Source organism: Falco punctatus (genome assembly GCF_963210335.1).
Source record: "Falco punctatus genome assembly, chromosome: 2".
In the NCBI taxonomy this organism is placed as follows: domain Eukaryota; kingdom Metazoa; phylum Chordata; class Aves; order Falconiformes; family Falconidae; genus Falco; species Falco punctatus.
In genome coordinates this window covers 96613521-96636602 of record NC_137581.1, presented here as the reverse complement: position 1 = coordinate 96636602, position 23082 = coordinate 96613521, and the positions used below count along the sequence as shown (strand labels likewise).

Genomic DNA, 23082 nt, shown 5'->3' with positions numbered 1-23082 from the left:
TTAAGGTGCTCAGACCTCATCCGTTGGCTTTAGCATTGGTAACTACTTCCCACTGTTGGACTCACGCCTCTGCCAATGCTTGCCGTACTGGACTGCTTCCCTAGGATCTGGTTCACAGCCCTAGTGTGCATCCTTTAAACAATGAACCATTTAATAAACCAGAGTATGTGCTGCAGTGACTGAGGAACCAGTGGGTGTTTCAACTTCGCTGCAGGGTGCTAAGCACTGGTAGATGAATCCCTGGGACAGTGATACCTTACGCAGCTTCAGATAAACCTGGAGGATGATAATCAGAACCATTAGTCAGCTGTCTTAAGCAGAAGAGTACGCTCTCACTATCCCTTCAATTAAGCTTTACTATTCAGCGTAATCGGTCTTTCTTAATAAGCTTTTTTATGTGATTTTGGAAGCATGTAAATACGTGCATGAAACGAAAATGCCATCAGGTGCTATGTCTTATGCAGGCTAATCACAATGCAATGAAAATGCAAAACCTTAGATCCATGTGCATCTTGATCAAATTTTAGCCTGCTTATAGGAAACAAAGTATGTGATGAAGTTAGCCCTCGGGTAATGCAGCAGTGAGTGCCTCATGAAGCTTATATGACTGAAATGGTATAGAATGCACAGAAGAAAATGAAACCAAAGGAAGAGAGCTGAGTGACAGATTATGCCACTGCATAAAGAAGCATTTGAGATGTCTGATATAATAATAGTGCAAGCTATCATCTATAGGTAAACTGTGTTACGCCACCAGTTAAATGAGGGGGAGAAATTTCCCGAGATCTACAGTATACCGCAGTTCTCTTTGTCCTTTACAAAGTAGTGCTTCAAAAAAGAAAACCACAGTTTGATGTGCAAACACCGAATTGTTAGAATCTATAATAGCCATATTGTGCTGCCCAGTCCATAGTTTTCTTCTGGTTTCCCATCTGCCTGATTGTACCCATCTGTTGTCTTAAAAAACACATGTAAAACCTAACTATTAAATAAAAGAAATAACACATTTGTTCTTTTTATAAAGTGCCTAGCACAATGAAATCTCAGTTTGTGGCAAAGTAGTTTCTTTGAGCCTTGTTACACTATACAAGCAACAATTTTTTCTAACAATTAGCAGTTTAGACAGCAACCTGATGTAATCTTCAAAGCACTAAAAGAATAATGGAGGTTCACAGCCTAATCTGAAGCAAGTTGCATAAGGCGTTTTATTTGTAGAATGAATTACCCAACTAGAGCATTGGTTTCCAGATTTAGTGAGTATTCCACTGATAGAAAGGGATTTTGATTTTTATGTCACAATTGCTATGGTTTTTTAGGATGTGAAAGCTAGCAGGGGGATATATGCTGTCTGAACTTTGCAAAGGGCTATTTAAACAAACAACAAAAAAGAAAAAAACCCAAACAAACACACAAAAAAAACCCAACAGTGCAGACAGGAGTTTCTCTGATCAAATAGCCAGAAAAAATGTATTCTGCGGCTGCCTCTCCTCCACCACACCCGTAAGCCCTAAAGTGGAGGATGGAGGATACTAGAGATACCAGTGAAGGCTATCAAAGGCATGACTGTCACTAGATGGCCATGAGAAGAATGCTTAGATGTTTTGAATGGAAGCATCATAATGTACAGTGAAGTGCAGACTTACAGCCCTGTAAGAGGATGAATTACCCTGTATGAAAGAAATCAATATTCCAGAACAAATAATTGGATATACTGTTTTGCACAGGTTGAAAAAAAAAAAAAGAAAAAAAAGAAAAAAAAAGTAGCTGCTTGGCTAAATCTTGGGATTTGGCCATTCCCAGCCGTAATTCCCATTTTGCTCTTAAAAACCAATTGTCCTCCTCTTCAAAGACTGATTTCTTCCGTGAGATAATTTTCAATATCTCTTTTAATTTTATGGCACATGTAAAATGTTACAGATAATCATGGTCTCTACGTAGTGCAGAAACCCATTACAGCTACGTGCACATTAGTAAACTAACCATGCCTGGGAATATTCCTAGGCACTGAGGCCAGCTGGCACGGAACGGACGGTGTCTGTGCTAGCAAACTGTCCTGGCTGCCAAACAAACTGCACATTAGGAATCGTCTCTGGACGTTGTAACCACCAAGCCATGCCCAGGAGTTACTCAGAGAGAATGTCGCGGCCCTGAGCAAGGGTACTAATTAAAACAGGTCAAAATCTGGCCAGGGAATACGTATCAGTTTGCTAGTATAGGTCATCATGGTCCGGTGACCCAGAGTATTCCTGAACATGTTTGAATTTCCCAGTATGGAAGTGGATGGACTGTGAATGTCCAGGCTGCTAGAGCCTTCAGCTGCGAAAGCTTTTACAGTTGAATTTAGGATATTTCTGTCAGCATGTTCAGCTGGTCCTTCCAGGAGCATACTCTGTTCTGTTACACCCAGCCATGCCCTTCAAGTAATTCTCATCACCGTGAAGCAGAGGGACCTGGCCTCATTCCCAAAACCCAACAGTAGGTTTCTTTGCTGATCTAAACCAGCCTCTTTCACACAGGGGAACTTTGTCTCTTGCAGGATGCTCCATGCACCTTCACTGTCCCTAGTCAGCAAAATCATTAGCCAGAAAAGCAGTTGTCCAAGATCTTGCAGTTACAGCTGTGTCTCAGATGCAAGAAAGGATGTTTCTAGGCCATCTGCCATCATCTCTGGGTCTTGTGTAATACTTTGAGTTACTGTATTCCTCTTATCAGTGGTTTAGGATCCCCTGTGAATTACCTTTTTGAATAAACCTTTTGAATTACCGGGCTGAGGGGGGGTTTATTTCACACACCACCACCCTAGTCAGTGCCAAGTGTTAATTCTGCTAACTGTAAGTGCCTATTCGTTAGCAGGTGACTTTACTGGGGCCAGTTTCCTCATTGCATCAAATCTGTTAATGCAAAGCAGTCAGCTATTAGGTGAGGTCTACTTGAATAACCTGTTGCAGGGAGCAGTGCTGTAGAATCAGTGGAACAGAGCTCTCCTTCTGGAACCCTCCGAGGCACTTCCCTCTACTGACTGCCTTTGGAAGCATAAGCACTTACTTTAAGAGACCTGCTTTATTAAGGAAAAGTTAGGGGTGTGAATTACGAGGAGGAGTTTCCTTCCCTTTATGCTTTTAATAAATATATTTTGAAATAAAATAACAAAAGGTCTAGCCTGTTTGAGCCAGATTTATTAAATACACATTAACAATATTGCTTACCAAAATAACGGTGTTTATAAGACTTGCAGGTGAAGATCAGAAATACCAAGGTTCACCAACCATCTTCCAAATTTCTTTACCCAACTGCAGCTGTGTTAACTTCTGCTGGCAGTTAAGGAATGGAGATTTTATATGTCACAAACAAAATTCTGCAAACATTTGTCCAGCTTGATTCATGATGATACCAGGGCTGGAGAGCATGCAATAAAATTCTTTTAGAACTAGCCTTCCTAAAACTGGCAGTGCTCTACCGTAGTGCAGAACAGTATGCCTATTACTCAAGTGTTCATGACTTGCATGTTGGAATGGCTGCTTTATCATGCAGATAGAAATGCTTCTGTGGGCTAAGGAGATTAAATATCTTTCTGAATTGTGCTTGAACTGTGGTCCTCTAATGAGGCAGGGTTCACTGAATCATTCAGCAGAAATCAGAATACTTTCCAGAGCAGAGAATACTCTTTTTTTTTTTTTTTTTTTCCCCCCAGCAACAAAAGGGAAGACACACAAATACCCCTGCCACACACTGGTAGGCTTATAAAGCCTCTCTGCAGGGACACATAATAGCTTGTGTAGCCTTAGGAAGAAGAAAATGGAAAAACAAAATTAAAATACTGGAAAATAAGATTGCCCAAGCATTGCCAGAAAACTGGCTAAATAAAACTGTTGAAAAACAAAACATAACCCTTTTAGAACTAGCAAATAGGATATTGTGTTTGATAGCCAAGTGACTGAGTACTTTATTCACAGGGTCCAATAACAAACTGGATTATTACAATGAGGGCAGGACTGGCCCAGAGTCTCATACAGCAGAGAAGCCAGCGCTGGAGGAATTTCCTACTTAGCATGTTAACCAATAACCCAAGCCTATGAAAGACTTATGTTCCCATTATTGTAAATGATCACAACTGAAAATGTTCCTTAACTTCTGTGCCTCATGATTAACTTCATTAATTTTCTAGCCAACATGTGCAAAATTGTTATTCAGTTTTCCAGACCTTTGAAGAAATCAGGAGTTATATTACAGTCACAGCTCTGTATGGTGGCAAAAATTACCCTGGTTCAAAATATTTCTTAATCACTATCATGGAAGATGTGTGCCAAAAATTAAAGAATGGCCGTACAGCAGTAGCTAGTGGTTAGGCTGGCAAAGCCCTGCCCAGCCATCCCATCACAGCGTGGCCTGAAGTGTTCAGACGAGACGGGGGCACACTCCCCAGGTATGCCACGATCCAGCATAGCACAGAGCCACTGATACAGGCAGAGAGGTTTTTGCTTTTACAGTTGAACTGTTGTTCATGAAAATTTGGCTGAATTATTGGCAAAGTAATACACAAATATCAATTGAAGTTCGATGCTTGGTTGGTCAATATTTGCACTCAAAGACATGTCATGTGTTTAAAATTTACCTAGTACTTTTCATATAAATAATGTTTCACTAGTAGACCAGAAAAAAATTAATATTCTCCTGTGATGGATTTCCTTTTTAGTAAAGCATGGTTTATCAAAGCAAAAATGGATGTTAGGGGTTTAGTCTTCAAAGAAAGACTTCTTCTCCTTGTTAGTGTATAGGAATGGAAGTTTTAGTAATTATCTTCAAAAAAAGAAAAGCTAATGCATCAGCTTATATCAACCATAAAATTTCATCTAGACTGTATGAATTCTTGGAATATAAGAGAGATCTTAATTCTGCTCCAAGATTCTATTTACTACATGTAAATAAAAATTACCCTCTGAACAAAAGAAGAAATCCAGGGCACTTTGATTGGTTTTGTTGTTCTTGTTATTGATTGTTTAAAAAAGGGGGTGAGGGGGAGTGAGAGGCATATTCTAATAAACTAGAAAACATAGATTCTTCCAACCTGTTGCGGTTTCTGACATCAGACATTTTTCATTGGAAGAAAGATGTATGCAAAGTGAAGATTAACACAGTATTTACAAGCAGATTATGATAAACTCTTCATTTCCTTCTCACAGCTTTTTGTAGACATCAAGGTTTCAGCCTGCAGTAAAAACATCTCCCTAGAAAATACTTGGTCTACAAAATAGATTAAAATCCTGGTGCTGGCTCAGTCTTGCTCTATTATGTCAATAAATATTTTGCCACTTTTTCAGACAACGTGAGCTAAGCAGCCAAGCTACAGACAGCAAAGGACCCTGTAGCCATGAATTTAAAAAATGGAAATAAGATGAATTTTAAAAATTAATTTATATTACCTTTCTACTTTCCTAATCTTTGGGTTTAGTAGCCTGATTTAATGCTGAGAGGCTGCCCTGCAAACAACTCCTGTCAGAGACTACGTTCTGGTCTGTCCCGGATGGAAGTACCTTATGAAAGGGCCATGGCCAAACCAAAGGCAGCCTTAAGTTCACCTCCTACTCCTGCAGTAGCTGTCAGAGGAAACCAGGCAAGACCAGGGAGCTGGCATGCAGCACCTTTGTCACACTGCCAGCAGTCCCCTGCCCCAAAGCTGCTGCCAGGGTGACAGGCAGTGATGCTGCCCGTCCTGCAGCTAAGGGGACTGTGCACACTTTTTATGGGAGGTATGTGGGCACAGCCGTTGCGTTTCTGTCTTTGTTGGGATTTCCAGTGTTATGTTTGTAATGTTGAGTTCCCCCAGACTATCTCAGTTATGGTGATACCAACTTCAGGTATGACATGCAAAACGTAGAGAGAGCAGGTAAATGTATTTTAGGTAAAACTTTTCTGAATAAAGCAAATGACTATGTGGATTCAGATAATAAGTATATTTTAAATACGTGCTAGCTGTTTTAAAAAATTATATGGAGTGCAGGAAGGGTTGGAAAGAAAAATTACTTTTTAAAGGTTGTGATGTTCTCTCAATGAAAACAGAAATAGAGGTTTTTACATTGTTTGCTGGCCTGACACTAAGACGAATTTTCATCTCTGCACAATTGCTTTTATAGATCCGGAGACTCAACAGCCAGAATATGGAATCTCAATGAAAACAGCAACAGCGGTTCCACTCAACTAGTTTTGAGGCACTGCATAAGAGAAGGAGGACATGATGTCCCCAGCAATAAGGATGTGACTTCATTGGACTGGAATGTAAGCTAACTTCTAAGGCTGCACATGGCTTTTTACTGTCTAAATTTAATTCAGAGGCAATTGCAGCTGCTGCTCCATGTCTTTTATATCTGAGGTGACCAGAAGCTCTGTCCTAACCTACTGACCTCTTGTTTCAAATACTCATAATAAGCTGAACTTTCCCCTGTATGCTATAATTTTTCCAGGACTCTTGCCATCTTCAAGCTTAATAATGGTGTATTTATATCTCTATTTTAGGAGCATGGATAAAAATAACTTTTAAGAATGAAGATTAAACAAGCAAACTATGTAGTAGTGAAGCCTGATTAATAATGTATTTGCATCTCATAGTTACTTTATTTTGGCACGTAAAGAGATACAGGCACCAGCGAAGCTTTTTCTGAAGTTGAACTGTCAAGACCCTCTCTCATTTTAATTATGCTGTGCATAGCAAAATGTGTTGACATTATTGTCTTTATCTTGGTAGGAGCATGTGTGGCCATTCTGTCTTTACCTAACCACCTTCTCAGTGAAACTCTTGCCTGATCCCTTTTTTACTTTCATCCTGTGAAACTTTGTTAGATAAGTATAGTCCTGCACACAGAAGCCTGAAGTGAGCCCAGAGGACAGGTATGGTTAAGAATCCCGTCTCGGCCAGTGTCTTTGGGCAGCTTTAAGGCGGCTTCATGTCTCCTTTCTGCCACCCAGCACTGTAAAAAGACCTTAAAAGACCTTGCAGGAACCTTAATTAATTTTGAGATCACTTGCATACACTGTCTGTTTTGAGGATACTAGTACAGACAGAGTGATCATACAAATCTTGTTTTCGTAGAAAAACAGATTAAAAATTAAGTACCAGAAAGGATTCTTAGCAATTATATACAGCCTTGGTTGCTGGCCGGAGACCAACATTCGATTAATCCTTGCTGCAATATTACTGTCCTTCAGGTGAGGTAGGTGCTTCACAAAAGGAAAAGATAAGGCCACTGCACGAATCAGCTTCCCCTACCTATTTTATATTTGCCACAATGAAAGAAGGTTGTGAATACAGAAAACAGAGATAGGATAACAAAGCAAATAAAGATGAAACTCGGGAATGTTACTTATTTCCTGTGGAAATCACAGTGAAGAAAAATAGTTGGGAAAAACTGAACTGAAGAGGAGGAAAAGAGTAATTGAAAGAGGAAAACATGCCAAGGTGCAGAACTGTTAATGAGAAAAGTTATCTAAAACATATAGGGCATCCTTTAGTATTTCCTTACCTTTCCAGACTTCATTGACCATGGATACTTCACTTGCTTTGTGCTAGTACTTAATGTAAGGAAATGTTCCTAAATTAAACACCTGAAGGGCTTCCAACTTACCTTGAGTTTTTAAAAGAACGTGAATTGCCACCAACAGACTTGGATAAACTGTACATCTAGTCCCCGAGTTTTCCTTCCCTTTTCTCTTTTCCCTCTTACCACCTTTGTTCACATCAGTTGTCCAGGTAAGTATATATCACAGTGAAATTGGCTTAGGTTTTGATATTTTTCCCCTTATATCATTATATATTTGAGTTAAATCTACAGCTGTTCTGACTCACTGTTTTGGGAGGGTTGGAGTGGGTATACGTTTTAAAGGATTATTTTATGGTTTTTTCCTTATTTTCTATTCATGATGCTAGAAATGCCATCCACCTTTATTGTTTATTTAGAACTACAATATTAATCATACTTCGCTGTGAAATTTTCACACTGGTGATATTAAATCAATTTTTCTCTGGTTTATGTGATTTTTGTTAAATGAGAAAGGTTATTTCTAGAGGCCATATTCAGTTCATGTCCTTTGGTACCAAGGGTAGGATTCATCTCTGTTAGATTTAACTATCTGAACTAGTCTTCTAGACTCCCTCTAAGTCAGCAGAAACAAGAGAATCATGGCTTACACTCCAGAGGTGGGCGATGCTGTTAGTTGTAGAGGGACACTAGGTTATGCTCTTAAACTAACATTCTGGATGTCTGGAGATAAATGGGTTAAATTTCACTGCCTAATCCATGTGCTGAAATGTTTAAACACCCAGCTGCAAAAGCACCTGTCTCACCAGACTGCAGAGTCAAGTTCCTTCTTAATTATTTTCATTCTGGCCCAATAACTCTGGCATTGGTGGCTGCACAGGAGATACCCTTCAGTGAAGGGCTCCCTCCAGCAGAATACATGTAATTTGCTGATTACAGTTCCTGGGCTTTTTTCCTGCTAATTGGGACCTGTGAATCCAACTTTTCTCAGGCTATCCGTGATGGTGCCGTGCCTCTGAGCATGTGTTGGAGTCTGTGTTCAGACAAGTAGGAAGCAACTTCTTGGTGGTAGATAGCATTCTGGGTGGTAACCACGAATGTAGGTGGCTTAGGTGTTTAGGTCCTTCTTTCAAGTATAGGTGCCTGAATTTCACTGAACTGGGGTTTAGTCAGGTTTTAGATGATCTATTGACATTTTATAGGCTCTTTATGTCTAAAAAGTCGTATCTGTTCATTATCTGGAAGAATCCCATATATGTTATATCTTGTTTTCTTTTTCTAATCCTTTCGTTAAATTACTCTTATCTGATGGTATAGCCCAGTATTTCACGTATGTTAGAGGGTTTTATTTCTTCTTTGCTGTCTGCAATAATAACCTCTAGTTTAGATCTGTGAACTCGTATTTCCCATAAATCACAATGCACAAACCTTAAAAAAGAAAGAAAAAAAAAAAAAAGGGTTGGTTGAAACAGATTTCCTCTAGTATCAACCTTTGCCATTTATATATCCCAACAGAGTGATGGAACACTATTGGCTACAGGCTCGTATGATGGTTTTGCAAGAATATGGACAGAAGATGGTAAGTCAAACAACAGTTATTGTTCTTGAGCATCAAACAGTGGTGAACTGTAATTTGACTGATTTGTAAACAAATTGTAATAGTAACCTTTTCTTTATTCCAGGTAACCTTGCAAGCACCTTAGGTCAACATAAAGGTCCAATATTTGCCCTGAAATGGAACAAAAAGGGGAATTATATTTTAAGTGCTGGTGTTGATAAAGTGAGTTTTAAAAATGTGTTATTCTAACATATAAATGTGCTGACTCAGTGAGCTTGTGCTGCTGAATTCTGTAAGATTATTTTCTTCTCCTCCAGGCATCCTGGAGAATCGCAGAATTGTACAATCATTTAGGTTGGAGTTGAGTTTACTTTAATATGTTTTAGTGCATATTTGAGCCTGAATAAGTGTGTACTATTTTTATGTAAAAGATTTTACTTTAAAAAACCAGCTCCATTTTACGCCCTGTGTAAAACTGTGTCTTAAATGTGTCTCAGTTAAGGAAAGAACTGCTTCCAGTACTTACATTTGTAGTTTTATCAACTAACTATTTCCGGGAAGGAAGTGATCTTAAAGATATTCCATCTTTTAGCTCATCTAACTATTGAAACACTTACTTGAATAAAATAAGTATAACTTCCTATGCAAATGTAAAAAAAATGGTAGTTCAGAACTCAAAATCAAGCAAAACGTATTTACAGCTGAATGCGCATTAGAGATTAAAATGAACAGATGACTGATGATGATGTGCACAGATCCATTAAAACTGAAACTGGAAAGTACACAGCATTCATCTTGGCTAACTTTCAATGTCTAAAAATTAGATTGGGGCTTCCAAGTGATGGGTTGCATGGCCTGTGTCACAATGAGAGGCACCAACAGTGCTTCTCTCCAGCAACTGACAGAGGGAGTCTAGGGAAACTAGCCCAGGGTCGTACAGCTGGTTTGTAGGCTAGATGAATCCCTATATTTTCACATACTTGTGAAAATGGAAACCTAGTTTTATTCCTTTTAATACTGCCTTATATTCAGCTACACATGTCTCCCAGTGGTAATTCCATTGTTCCGGTGAACTAGGTTCCCAATAACAGCAGTGATTCTTCAGGTGATCCATTATTGGCAAGGTGAGGCATCCTTAGTTTATTTTGTGGAATCATCCACTCCCAATAAATTGACAATTCACTCAGAAGGTGGTATTTAGCTCTACAGGGGAGTTGCTTACATACGCTATGAGTATGGTTTAAACCTGTAATAAGCAAATTACACTTTATTCTGTCCCACCACAGAACTGGCAAGAAGGGATACGTACTCTGCTGCTAAATAAAGATTGCACTTGGTAGTTTAATTGTGAGAAATGTAGCATCCCATAGTTTTGAAAGAGTTCCACTTGCATCTCTGAAAAGGGGAAAAAGTCTCTTTGAAGAAGATAACTGTAACAGCTGTAACAAAATACTAAACCTGTTTAGTGCTATCTTCTAGCATTATTCAGAGAGAATGTGCATATTCTTAGTAGTTATATTACTTCCTCTGTAGGCATGATACCCTTTATATACACTTAGATTATTATTCTGTAATATTTGAAGCAATTTCTGTTTTTTCAGCTGTTCAGCACACACGGCTCTCTGCAGTCAATGATTTTATCAGTCTGTCTTTTAGAATTGCTCCTCAGTGAGGGTGCTCTCTGTTTTCTCGAAGCTGAACAGTCACTAATCATTTTCTCCCCCCCTTCTTCCGGATGCAGACAACAATAATTTGGGATGCTCACACAGGAGAAGCTAAACAGCAGTTTCCTTTCCATTCAGGTAATTTCTGCATAACTCTTGTTATTGTAATGAAATGCAGTTTTTAATTTTGTCAGTATAATTTATCCTTTTGTAAAAACCTACCCCATCTGCCAGAGAGAAGTTTGAACCAACTTTTTTGTGCTTTAACTATTCTGAGTGTCATGGCTTGTGGGTTTATTCTTTTTTCAGAAAGATAGGATTCTGTGAGATTCAGCTTTGAAAGTCAAACTGATTCTAGGAAAGGATTTATACAACAGCCATGTCTACCTAGCTGAATGATTCTGTCATTATCTATGTGCTTGAATAGTAGCAAGTGCTGATTTATGAAGAGACTTTTCAGTGATGGGTGTCTGGGATCACTTCCGCTCTTTCTGCTCCTGTTGCAATGAAACTGACTTGAGACAGAAGCAGGTGGGTCTGTCATGCAGCTAGCATTCTCCGCTGCAAGCATGAAGCTCCCCAGGAATTTCTTAGCTTTTAATTTTGACTTGAAGTTCTTCAATATTTGCTTTCTCTGATTATCAGAAGTCAGTTGCCAACCTTGAGTTTCAAAACCTCGTTGCACCAAAACCTTACTTGGGTGGTCATTTGTAGATCTGGTCTGCTTCAAAAAGACAGGAGATGTCACAGTTACTGAGTAATCTTGAGTAACGGGCAATCACTGGCGTAATCTTAAATTCCCCTGAGGCCAGACTTGTGAGATGATGACTGAATTCATGATCCAAACTGGATAAGTTGTCACAGTGAAGAATTTTTAAGGGGCATAGTCAGAGTTTAAAACCACCCAAACATGCCAGATTCTGAGGATGGAAGTGTTCATCTTCCTGTGTATTTGCTGTAACTAATCCATTTTTTAATATACCATGCTTTCGCAAGGTGCTTAATACTAATAAAGCATTAATTTGTACATGCTTTTCAACTCAGTTTCTAGTTGTTCTCATTTTCATATTTTCACAGATGTTACTAACATGCAGTGGTAATTGAACTGGTTATTCAACAGAACACAAGAAGTATATGCATGCGCACAGCAGATCCGTACTCTGCATTTTTGTCACTCATCTTCTCACTAGTGCAACTGTCCATTTGGAGGAATCGTGTCTGCCGACAGATTTTCTCACTGTGGCATTTATTTATCTGTCGTAACTGTTCCATAAAAGCAAACTTTGCACCGTATAGTGATGCAGTTCATGAGACTCTTAAGCCTTCTGATCCCTAACTATTGGTCTAAGATGCTGAAGATTCAGAACTTGGTTGCCCCTTCATGAATCACCTTCACTGACGTGTAGCTGTCTTAGCAGTGGTGCGCATCAAGGACATATCACTCCGTTCCCCTTCTAGCAAGTTGAAGACTTAATTATACCTTCCGATGCAATATGCTGATGTCCATTTGCAATAATACATGGGGTTTTTTAAATCCTTATTATGCATACAGTTTGTCTTTGGACCATAAGACACAAGTGAAGTGGAGATGTAGAGAGCCTGATTTTATATTTTTTATTATTATTTCAAATATGTTTTCATAGGAAGGTAAAGCAGTTTGTTATTAAGGAAATTGTTGATAGGCAAAAAGTGTATGTCCTGCAAAAAGCCCCTTAAAATCAGCTGGAGTCTTTGTCCTCATGTAAGTCTAAAGCCACAAAGACCTCGCCTTGTCCTCTTTACATCACTTACTCACCAGAACAAACTAACAGCAAATTCCTTTCCATATCTGGAATCTGAAAACCTTGTCTACACAAGGATTAAAGGTGGCATTTTAACAATTAAAAGTCTAGTCTAGGCAGAGTGCAGTTCCTTTAACACATACTTGTGCGGTATACTTCTTTGCATACTTCTTTGAAGTCTGAAGATAGTTGGCTTAGGAATAACATAAATTTTTTACTCTCAGCTGCTTTACAACAGCTTGTTTAGTTTACACCCATATGGTAAAAACTGTCATCTTAAAATACATAAGGAAGTTTCCTTTATCTAGGTCTTGAAGGCATCTATGTCATTAATGTTTCCATGTAACTTTTAAGGGTTTATGGTCAAAATATGTAAGTATGTGGAAAAGTAGCTTCTAGGTTTTCATTATTCTTTTTTAAACTATGAGTCATCATAAGGCATTTGATCAAAATACATGTCCGTAAAGCATATTTCTTTAAAATGGAGTGAAATAATCCAATTTTCACATCTACTGATAAATGTGGACTGATGTCTGTGCATGCAGGAATGAATTAAGTGATACCATAAGATACTTGTATGACCCAGTTTTAGACTTCTAATGCTCTGAATCACTTCCTGCAGTCACTTAACTCCATCCTCTTCTGAGCTTCCAATTCTGAATTACACCTAAATTTGTTCAGAAAAAGCTTAAATTAACCGATAAGTATTGTAACACTTCTATTGTTGGGATCTTTTTTGGCTGCATTTCTTAATGATTTGTTGCTGCTTTTATTAGATGACATTCTAACTGGTTTTATGCAATTGGCAAGTATCCTGTAGTTTTCAAGACACTTTGGCAATTTGATTACTTGCATCAAAAAGCATGTTTGGTTGTTTTTTCCAAACCATTTTATGTAGTTACTTACCCAGTAAACATATGATTAAATACACCAGTAAATGAATCAGTATTAATTAGCAACACTGATTCAAATTATGCTGCAATGCAAATCCATCATTTTAGGTGCCAATAGCTCTCAGAAAATTACTTTTCAGCTCATACATATCATACTAGATATTAGTCCGGAAGGCATACTGCTGTTAATGAAGACAGATTTTTGTTTGCTCTGAAACAGTGTTACAAAGCTTGCAGCATAAAAAGACAAACAGAGAGTTAAAGGAACAAAATCCTTTACTGTTTCCTGATCCCCAGTCATGTTCATCGGAAAACTCTGAAGCAGCCTGCCCTCCTCACACAAATTGCCTTTATATTTCTGCAATGTAGAAATTCCTTACCTGTCGCACAGAATTAGCAAGCTTTTTCATTAATATTTTACTAAATACTTGTATATGAAACAATTTCAGCCCTCCATTCTCATTTAGTGAGCTACCTGCTGCTTCGGAAGGTGATGTGGATCAATCTCATTTTACAGTTCGTACAAATTTTAACAGAAAAAACCCATAGTTAAATATAACAGACTGGCCAGAACAGACATCTTTTCACCTCTGTGTTACAAAAGTATTTTTCTGAATGTATTTGAGTAAGGCATTTCTTGGTTTCATTTTAATGGTAAACTTGCATTGTACTGTTGCCAGAGAGAGATTCAACTTTGCTTCCTATATGCTAGTTGTCTTGTGACGCACTTGCTTCTCACAAGAGTATGCAGAGAATTAAGATTTCTGCGTTTCAGCAAGTCTTATGTCATCCTCTGGAGGGCAGCTAAACTCTTTCCTGAGCAAAAATCCAAGCACAGTCCTAGAAACACAAGGAAGCTGTATGTCAGGAGTTTCCTCCCGTTCTTGTGCATGCTTTTAGTCTGCAGTGAGATGCTGTAAAGTTTTTTGGGGTTTTTTTTTGGGAGGGGGGTCCACACTTTCTGCGAAGTGTGTGTTGCACACAGGCACTAGTTAGGCGTTCATGTGCTATCTGTGTACAAAGTTTCATTAATTCAGGCCTACTTAATGCTAAACCCTCTACAGAAACTCTTCCTGTCATTTCAAATCAGCTTGATCAGTGTTCCCATCCTAAATCAATTCCCAACCAAATTGAACAATGTAGGTGTTATTAATCCACGGGTCCACACAAGACCGATAGGTTTGTATCGGTGGTTGCATAAAGCTAGTGCAAATGAAGGCGGCCACCTGCTGCTTCTCCCTCCCGTGTTGTTGCCGAGTCTGGCATTCACAGGAACAGTTTTTCTAATCCAGCTGAAATTATCCACATTTTTTCTGGGTTAGTTTTCTTCCAGGTTCTTCGCTGAACTGGCTTACAAAGGAATGAATGATAGAGGTGACCCAAGAGACGTGTGTGGCTGGGAGAGGGGAGGGTGGAGGTCGATTGTTTTGCCCCCTCTTAGGTAACTTAATCCAAAGGATTCTCAGAAAAGGTGCCATGCAAAGCATCCACATCATCCACTGCAAGACAAAAAAAATAATTTGTGCCCTTCAGACAGTCCCTGTCACCCCTATAAGTGGTCATAAGTGACTGACCAAGAACTAGCTTTTAGTCGGTTTGATCCAGATAGGTGACAGGAGGAAAATGATTTGGGATAGCTGTTTCTTTGCTGTGTTCCCTGACGTTCCTTCCATTGTTTGTACTTCACAGCTCCTGCTCTGGATGTAGACTGGCAGAACAACACTACTTTTGCCTCCTGCAGCACTGACATGTGCATTCATGTATGCAGACTTAGCTGTGATCGTCCCGTTAAAACTTTCCAAGGACACACGGTAAGTTTAAAAAGTCTGAAATTTTAATGATGAAGTCACAGAAGCATGTTATGATGATGGCAGATGATGTGTTTGCAGGGTGTATTCTAGCACCAAATGTGTTACATCCCACAGCTTCCCTAAAACTGTATTCCTTGGGAGTGACTCACTGCCTGTGAGAAGGGAAAAACTGTTCTAAATCACCATAGGAGGCCAAACCTGCAGTTTAAACAATGAGTCTATTTATATGTAGCATCAGCTGCAGGCTAAGGGCACATTAATAAATAAGATTTTGGTTTCCCCAGCTTAATTTCCTTTAGCAAATGAGAACTATGAATAAGGAGAGAACCATTTACCTCCAGCCATTGTTCAGTTTTAGAACCAATTTAATCTAATAAGATCTGTTTAAGATTTATTTCCCCCCTCTTTTCCTGGTGGTATTTAACGACCATCAAAGGCTAGTTTTTCTAGATCTCATTCATGAGAAAATTGCTATCATATACTGACCTGTAATTTAGATATTAACTTCCAGAACTTGCTGTCTTCCCCACTGAGAAAAATTGTGCATTTGGAGACCTTTATCTAGTCTGTGGTTAAACTGATATTTCATGACAGGTTGTACATTCCTAGCAACAGACTGGTGCTTTTTATGATTATATGAAATGCACCGTTTTGCACACGATCCAAATTTTTACTTCAAATATCTGTACAGTTGCTTTTAATTATGACTGAACCATGTAAAATGGATAAAGCAAAATCTAAATATTTTCCAGGATTATTTTCACTGAGAGTGAGCCAATTTTATGTTTTAAAAAAGCATTCTTTCCCTTTTTATGAGATGCTTTTTTCCCCCCTATGTATGACCCTCACAAAAGCACGGAAAATTTAGAGATTACCAAGGGGATACACCAGGCTTAGTGAATTACAAAGTGCTAGAAAGATTGATAGAGAAAGCATTGCAAGGCATTCAATATTCCATCCTGGATTTCATTTACACAATACACTTCTTTTTAGGGAGACCAGCATTGTTGTAGAGCAGCAATATTAAGAATTAATTATAAACTCCACAAAACTTTACACTCCATCAGTGTTTTCTGTTGCAAATGTGTACCTCTGAGATCTACAGAATATTAACCAAAGAAATACTTGTTGTAAAAAGAAGTTAATGCTGTATCATCAATCTGTCTGCTTTGAGGATTTATTGAAATCCTAGCAAATGAAGAAAGGGTGTGAGAGACCTTGTGCCAGAACGTGTGTCAGAAGACTGATTGTGTGTGTTGTTCACAAACACAAAATGGTTACCATTGCTAAATGACACTTAAATAGCGCATTACAGAAGCGGCACTGCTTTTGTTCACCCATAAAGCAGCCCGAGCTGTAATTTGTGGTTGAACTTGTTGCGTGCGTAAACCGTGAGTGCCCTCTGCTGCGTGCCCTGTACAATGCAAGTAACTGGAATATTTAATAAAATCACTCTTTGTTTCAGAACGAGGTTAATGCAATCAAATGGGACCCATCTGGCATGCTACTAGCATCTTGCTCCGATGATATGACATTAAAGGTAATATAATTTCCATTCCTGCCGTTCAAAAAGTAAAGGCAAAAAGTAATGAGGGCTCTGTCTGTGTAGGAATAGCTAGCTGTATGTTGTAACAGAAAAGCCCTCCTGCTGGACTGCTGATGTATGCTGCTTCCTTGAGCAAAGCAGACATCCCAGGAAAGATTTGGTTTTGTGGATAAAATTGTACCAGTAACACAGTTTCCGGATAGTATAGTTGTGTTAATTAAGGCTCATCGGTCTTTCTACTGCTAATTGACACAAGCGAAGCAAGAGACGCTTCTAGCACACAGCCTGTGTATAAGAACGGAAACTGAGAGGGCAGCAGAACTTGTAGATGAGAGCTGAGTGAATGTCAGCGTTACGAATGTTTCTTCTTCTTAGGTAGCCTGACTTCTGCTCACTTCTACTCTGTCTTTGCCATGTACCCACTGCGGTTTTCATTGCTCTGGATTCTAGATATATTACTGTGGACTACATACAGAACTGGAAATTTACAGAAAATAGGTTTGGAAGAGACTGAAAGAAATCACCTTGTCTGTTATGCTGCCATAAAGCAGCACTGTAGTAACCATTATTGCTCTGCTTAAACATCCTGACCCAGTGGCAGCACACTTTTTCATGCCAAATTGCATGCTGTGTTTTAAAAACCACTGTGGCTAAGTGTTGTTGGTACCAGTTCCAATTTCTGACCACGGAATTTGGCACAGGAGCTAATGTTTTGCTATCCCTGGTCTCCTCTGGTTTTAAAAACCTTCAGTGATGGAGATTGCAAATCCTCTTCAGGCAGTTCTTCTTCTTCTTCCTTTTCCTTTGGAAATCAGTCTTCTCTGATGTTGTCTTCTCTTGTCTTTTGGAGTTCTTGATATTTTCCTACAACTTCCTGGAACATGTTGCCTGTTAGCCATAGAACGTGGCTAAGGTTTGCACAACATTTCCAAAAGCAGGCTCAGGTATGCTGGTGAAAATCCAGCATAAGAACACATAGCTTACCTCATAGTGCAGGCTTACAACAAGTGAGTTAAATCATTACTACGTTTTTGGTATCTCTCTGAAACTGACTGACTAAATTGGAGTTATTTTCCCTGCTGTGAATTAAATTAATCTTATTTACTCAGCTGAAGGAAAGATGTACTAGATTACCTGTCGTCTCTGTTGAGCGTAATGTTTCTCTCACGCTGGAGTACTTGGCCGTGTAACACTGCATAAATAGCTGATCATCTTCCATTATCTGTTCTGTTAAAAACATGAGGAAAACAAATGGATTTCAAGAAGAAAATGAAAATTTTACTGGTGTATGAAAAAATTACTAGGTTCTAAGCAGTTGTTGAAGCTCTCTTCTCATTCTTTAAAGTGACTGCTCTTGCAACGTGTGACAATCTTCAAGTTGAAGTTCTCTAAGTAGTGACTTAAGCTTCTGTATGAAAATACAGTTACAGGCTATGAGCAGGACAGCAACTATTTAGTTGTTCTTACGTATTGAATAAATACTATTAAATGTGTAGCTCTTTCCCCTAACGAGGTTATTCCAGCATGTCAGCCAAACTGCTGCATTAATAAATCATGCTTATGTGTATGTCTGTGTGTCGCGATCATAAACAAATGGTAAGGATAATACAGAACTGAAATAATGCAGCTGAGAAGAGATTAGTAAAATTGCCATTTTTCCCCTTCATAATTACTCTGACTTAGATTTGGAGTATGAAGCAAGATACCTGTGTACATGATCTTCAGGCTCACAGCAAAGAGATTTACACTATCAAATGGAGTCCTACAGGACCTGGCACCAGCAACCCAAACTCCAACATCATGTTAGCAAGGTAAAAAAAAAAACACCTCCTTCTGTTGCCTACCAAGAAGAAGAATCGTCTTTCTGACATGTAACTCTACTGTCACATTGCTGTCCGTCTTCCTGCAGACAATTCCAGTTAAAAGTACCTGTGTTCATAAATCAGGGGGGTGGATGTAAAGGGAAAGGAATCCTGTTTGTAAAAGGAAGAAGAAAAAGAAGGAAGATTGAGTCATGTGTTAAATCTGGCATTGCACCTTCACGTCTAGCATCTGGTTGTTATGAAAGTACTTAATGAGGTAGATAGCAGCGCATTCAGTCAGTTGGAATGTGTTCTGACCGAGGCTGTGCAACTCACCTGGGCAGATACTGACAATTTTGGACAATCTGTTTACTTGTAATGTGTTTTTATATTGGTATATCAGTGCCAGCTAACGATAGTACTATGGGATTATCAAATCAGTTCATGGCGTGTCCAGTTTGGGGAAGAGTTGTATCAAAGCTGTTGTATTTATATTGCTCCTTAATCTGGGAGTGAACAGGGAGGAACTTCACTGTCTCAGAGTTGCTCTTTTAATATTATTTTTAATACCAGTTATTTCCTTTGCCATTCTCTTAAGCCCAGTGTTTGGGATATAGATGGAGTGTAATGAAAAACAGCTCTGAAAAGAACCACAGTTCTAGGGAATTACAGAACGCTATTTCATTAAATAATGCAAATCCATTTGGAATAAAATCTCTCTGGAACCCTTTATTCTATTACTGACAGTATGTATTTGACCTTTCTGAATAATAACAGGTAGAATCTCAAAAGAAGGGAGCTTGGCCTTCACGGGGCTAGTGATCTGATCCTATATACAGCACACCTAGATAAACTCAAAGAATCCTCATACAAGAATTCATTTCTGTAGATACAGTTCTTGTCATAAAAAACTTGAAGACTGTAGGGCATATTAGCCTTTCTGTTTGAAACATTTCGTGCTTAGCCAAGGAAAAAAACCTGCGGTATTCTTGTAAGAAGTTTACAGTATCAAACTACAAATTGATTAACACCCAAATTAAAATACATGCTTATGTTTGAATTCTTGCAGTGCTTCGTTTGATTCCACTGTTCGGCTGTGGGACGTTGACCGAGGAGTCTGCATCCATACATTAACAAAACATCAAGAGCCTGTCTACAGTGTAGCTTTTAGTCCTGATGGGAAATATCTAGCCAGTGGGTCCTTTGACAAATGTGTCCATATATGGAATACTCAGGTACCGTTTTGCTTCATCTAATTGCACGTCTGCTTTAGATGGCACGTTAATAGAAAAAGCATAAATGGAAAATATATGTACCTTTGTAGCATATGACCTGCCAGCCAAGGTGAACCTGATTGCGTTGGCTGATACAAATCCCAGCCTAACAGTTGAGTCACTCAGGTGGAGTGAGGAGACTGTCCAGAACATTTCTTCTCAGGCTTCTTTGTATGCTAAAACACCTAGCGTGCATGAAAATAGGTACGTTACGTTGTGCTGCCAGCTTTGTGAAGAAGAGGTGCGGATTGATTCGGAGCAATAAGGGACACTTGCTTAGTAACGAGCTGAGTTCAGTTACGAGTCTGATGCACCTGGCTTATACTTTGTGGTGAGGTGATGGCAGATTCAAACAGCGTGCAGGCTGGAGACTGGACGTATTCTGGAGAGAAGTGGGACATCATAGTTGCATGGATATAGTTCTGGTTACTGATGCCTCACAGCCTGAATTAACAACAAACTTTAGAGAAGACCACCTCAGCCTAACGCACCAGGCCTTCCTTTATTGTTACAGAGTTGAGAAAAACAGATGTCTGAGACTCCTACTGCAAATTGCTTTCTGGAGGAGCCTGTTCCTCTGCGTTATTAAAGACCAGTTTTCTAGCTTCAGCACCTTATGGAGATGACCATAGCTGGGTGATGTGAATAGCTCTTCCTTGCCACCAGTGTCTTCTTTTTAATGTAGTGCCATGCGACAGAGAAAAACAAAGGGAACTTCTGTATCAAATATTTGCATGCTGTTTTGCTTTGTAGAGTGGAACTCTAGTACATAGCTACCGAGGCACCGGGGGCATTTTTGAAGTCTGCTGGAATGCTAGAGGAGACAAAGTGGGAGCAAGCGCATCAGATGGATCGGTAAGGAACTTTACACATTGTAAATGTTAGGTGGAGATTACTTTTCTGGAGGGTGTCAACAAATTTATACATGCCTGTCACCTCCTGTGGACAAAGCTGAAGATACAGGCAGCTGAAGACACAAGTAGCTCTGCACAGTATATTAAAAATGCTCCTGATTTGAAAGTTGTTCCTATTGGAAATGAAGAATGCTTGTAGAATAGGTGAATATTGCCGAAGATGGGAATGATTTTTAAAAACTTACTTGATAAGAACAACAGTAGTGTTATTTCTGTCATTATTTCTCATCCGTCAGTTTTTAAGGAAGGTCAGATCACAGCGGTCAACTTTCTAATAAACAGTTGTGAGGATTTCTGAGTTTTATCCCACAGAAGTTTAGCGTTGAATAACACCTAAAGAAGGGATTTTTCAGCATGATGCCCAACATTTCATTGCATAGTAAAGGAGAAATATTGCTGTAGAAATACTGATAATTCATTACTATTTTTGCTGTTAATGTTACTTTTTAAAAATTTCAGTTGTATCATCATCTTATGAAGGATGCAGATATGTTATAACACACTCTACAGCTTTTTAAAATAATTCTTCTACGTGTCTGGCTGGCATACCTACTTCAGAGCAGTATTTTTCAACTTTTTTCTTTTTTTTAGCAAAGGGTACACCTATGACATGATTCAGTTGCTTGAGCTTAGTTGTGCCATCTGAGATTGTGCCATGCCTGCCTTCCAACAGCTGCTCCAAATGGACACATGTCCACTCTAGGTTCTGTGCCATGCCTGCCAGGCCTGCATCTATTTTGGATATATTTCAGAAATGGAAGTGGACACTGTATTTAGACAACTAAATAGAGCCACCAAAACATCCATTTGTAATGCAGTGAAAGGCCAGCTAAATGTTAAATGTATGGGGTTTACTTCGGTTTTCTCCTGTGTCAGTTTGTTCCCTTACAGGCTGATTTGAAGCCGGGGAGTATAACACAGAGCTGGCTGATCAGCCTGTGTACGGGTAGGACATTCACATCACCTTCAGGAATGGTTCTTAATGCTGAATCTTTTCTCTCCAGGTTTGTGTTCTAGATCTGCGGAAGTAAAAGTGAAATGGTTTAGAAGAAATTTCAAATGGACCAGCAGTGAATGTGTGGGGAGAAGCACTCTTCAAAACTATTCTTAACAGCTCCAGAACTGTATGAACTTGAACAAAGTTAGAGTGTACCGTGAAACCAACTCTCCCTGGCCACAGGTGTCTAGTATTTTGTCGGTAACCTTCATCAAGGAGTAAAAACGCAGTCACTTCAGAGGGGGAGGGAATGGTTTCCACCTGGAACATTCAGCCTTGGAAGCATGAAGCCACCAGCTAGGCATTGCACTGTTTGGTTTGCGTCTGAGAACTTGCTCTGATGGCTGGGAAAAAAAAAGCTGTGCCAAAAAAAAAATTAATAAAAAAAAAAAAAAAAAAGAAAAAAAAAGAAAAATGCTGTGATAAACCAAAAGGGAAAAAAAATCCTCCTCCATGCGGTGTTGTATTTTTTCCTTCCAATTTGGACACTACAGTTGCTCTCCCAAAGGACGTTCAAAGACCAGTTTGTACTGATGAAATGCTCAACTTTGTAATCACAACACTTTCTATTTTCTAGACTACTTTTTTTGTTCAGTGGTTTTTCTATCAGCTGGAATATTACAGCCTGGAAGATCCCAGGCTTAGGATGAAACTTTTGTTTTCCTTTTATTTCTCCCTCCCAACTTTTCCTTCCTTTTTTTTCTCCTCTTTCTTGCCCTTTTTTTTTTTTTTTTCCTTTTTTCCCTGTATGCCCATAGTAGATGCAGCCAGGTGGACATGACAATGAAAATTTTTGACAGACTGCTTCTCCTCTCTTCTCTCTTCCTTTTCCTTTCTTTCTCTCCGTTTAAAAGAAAAAAAAATCCTCCATGCTTCAGATCTTAGCGTCTCAAGGGCACTTTCAGCAAATTGTGTAATAAGTGCTTTATATAAGAATGCAGTGCTGGGGAAGATTTTTACAGGAGAAAGATGACTTTTAACAGAAAGAACCCAGTGTATTTTTGGAAAAAAAATATTTTTTATGTTAAACAGTTTTAAAAGCCTAAAGTGGCCACCAAACGTAGACCAGTTGTGTAACTCAAGCAAAAAGAATGACACGCAGTCCAAGGAACATGAAAGGTGCAGTATCCTTTTTCTCTTTGCTCTCAGAAAGTGCTGTTAGAAAAAAATGCCATTTGATACAATAAATACCCATCATTTATTAAGAGTCCTCTTCCAGCAGCCAGCCATTTATATAGTCTCATTTCGTTTTTGTGGCTGTTTGATGATGTACACTTATTAAAAGGGATTCATAAGTGTGAGACTATAAATAC

At 39.0% G+C, this 23082-nt stretch overlaps 1 protein-coding gene across 6 annotated transcripts in view; it reads left to right on the top strand.

Annotated features, from left to right (window-relative positions):
* TBL1X (transducin beta like 1 X-linked) overlaps positions 1 to 23070 on the top strand; it is a 195838-nt gene extending 172768 nt beyond the window's left edge. For all 6 annotated transcript variants that reach the window (XM_080376934.1, XM_080376937.1, XM_080376936.1 and 3 more), the window contains 10 exons: positions 6132 to 6273; positions 9045 to 9108; positions 9212 to 9309; positions 10829 to 10889; positions 15115 to 15236; positions 16702 to 16776; positions 18466 to 18593; positions 19654 to 19819; positions 20612 to 20713; positions 21777 to 23070. In XM_080376934.1, the coding sequence (XP_080233060.1) occupies positions 6132 to 6273; positions 9045 to 9108; positions 9212 to 9309; positions 10829 to 10889; positions 15115 to 15236; positions 16702 to 16776; positions 18466 to 18593; positions 19654 to 19819; positions 20612 to 20713; positions 21777 to 21803 (985 nt within the window). In that variant the 3' untranslated portion in view covers positions 21804 to 23070. The remainder of the gene's footprint in view (positions 1 to 6131; positions 6274 to 9044; positions 9109 to 9211; positions 9310 to 10828; positions 10890 to 15114; positions 15237 to 16701; positions 16777 to 18465; positions 18594 to 19653; positions 19820 to 20611; positions 20714 to 21776) is intronic.
* The last annotated feature ends 12 nt before the right edge of the window (positions 23071 to 23082 follow it).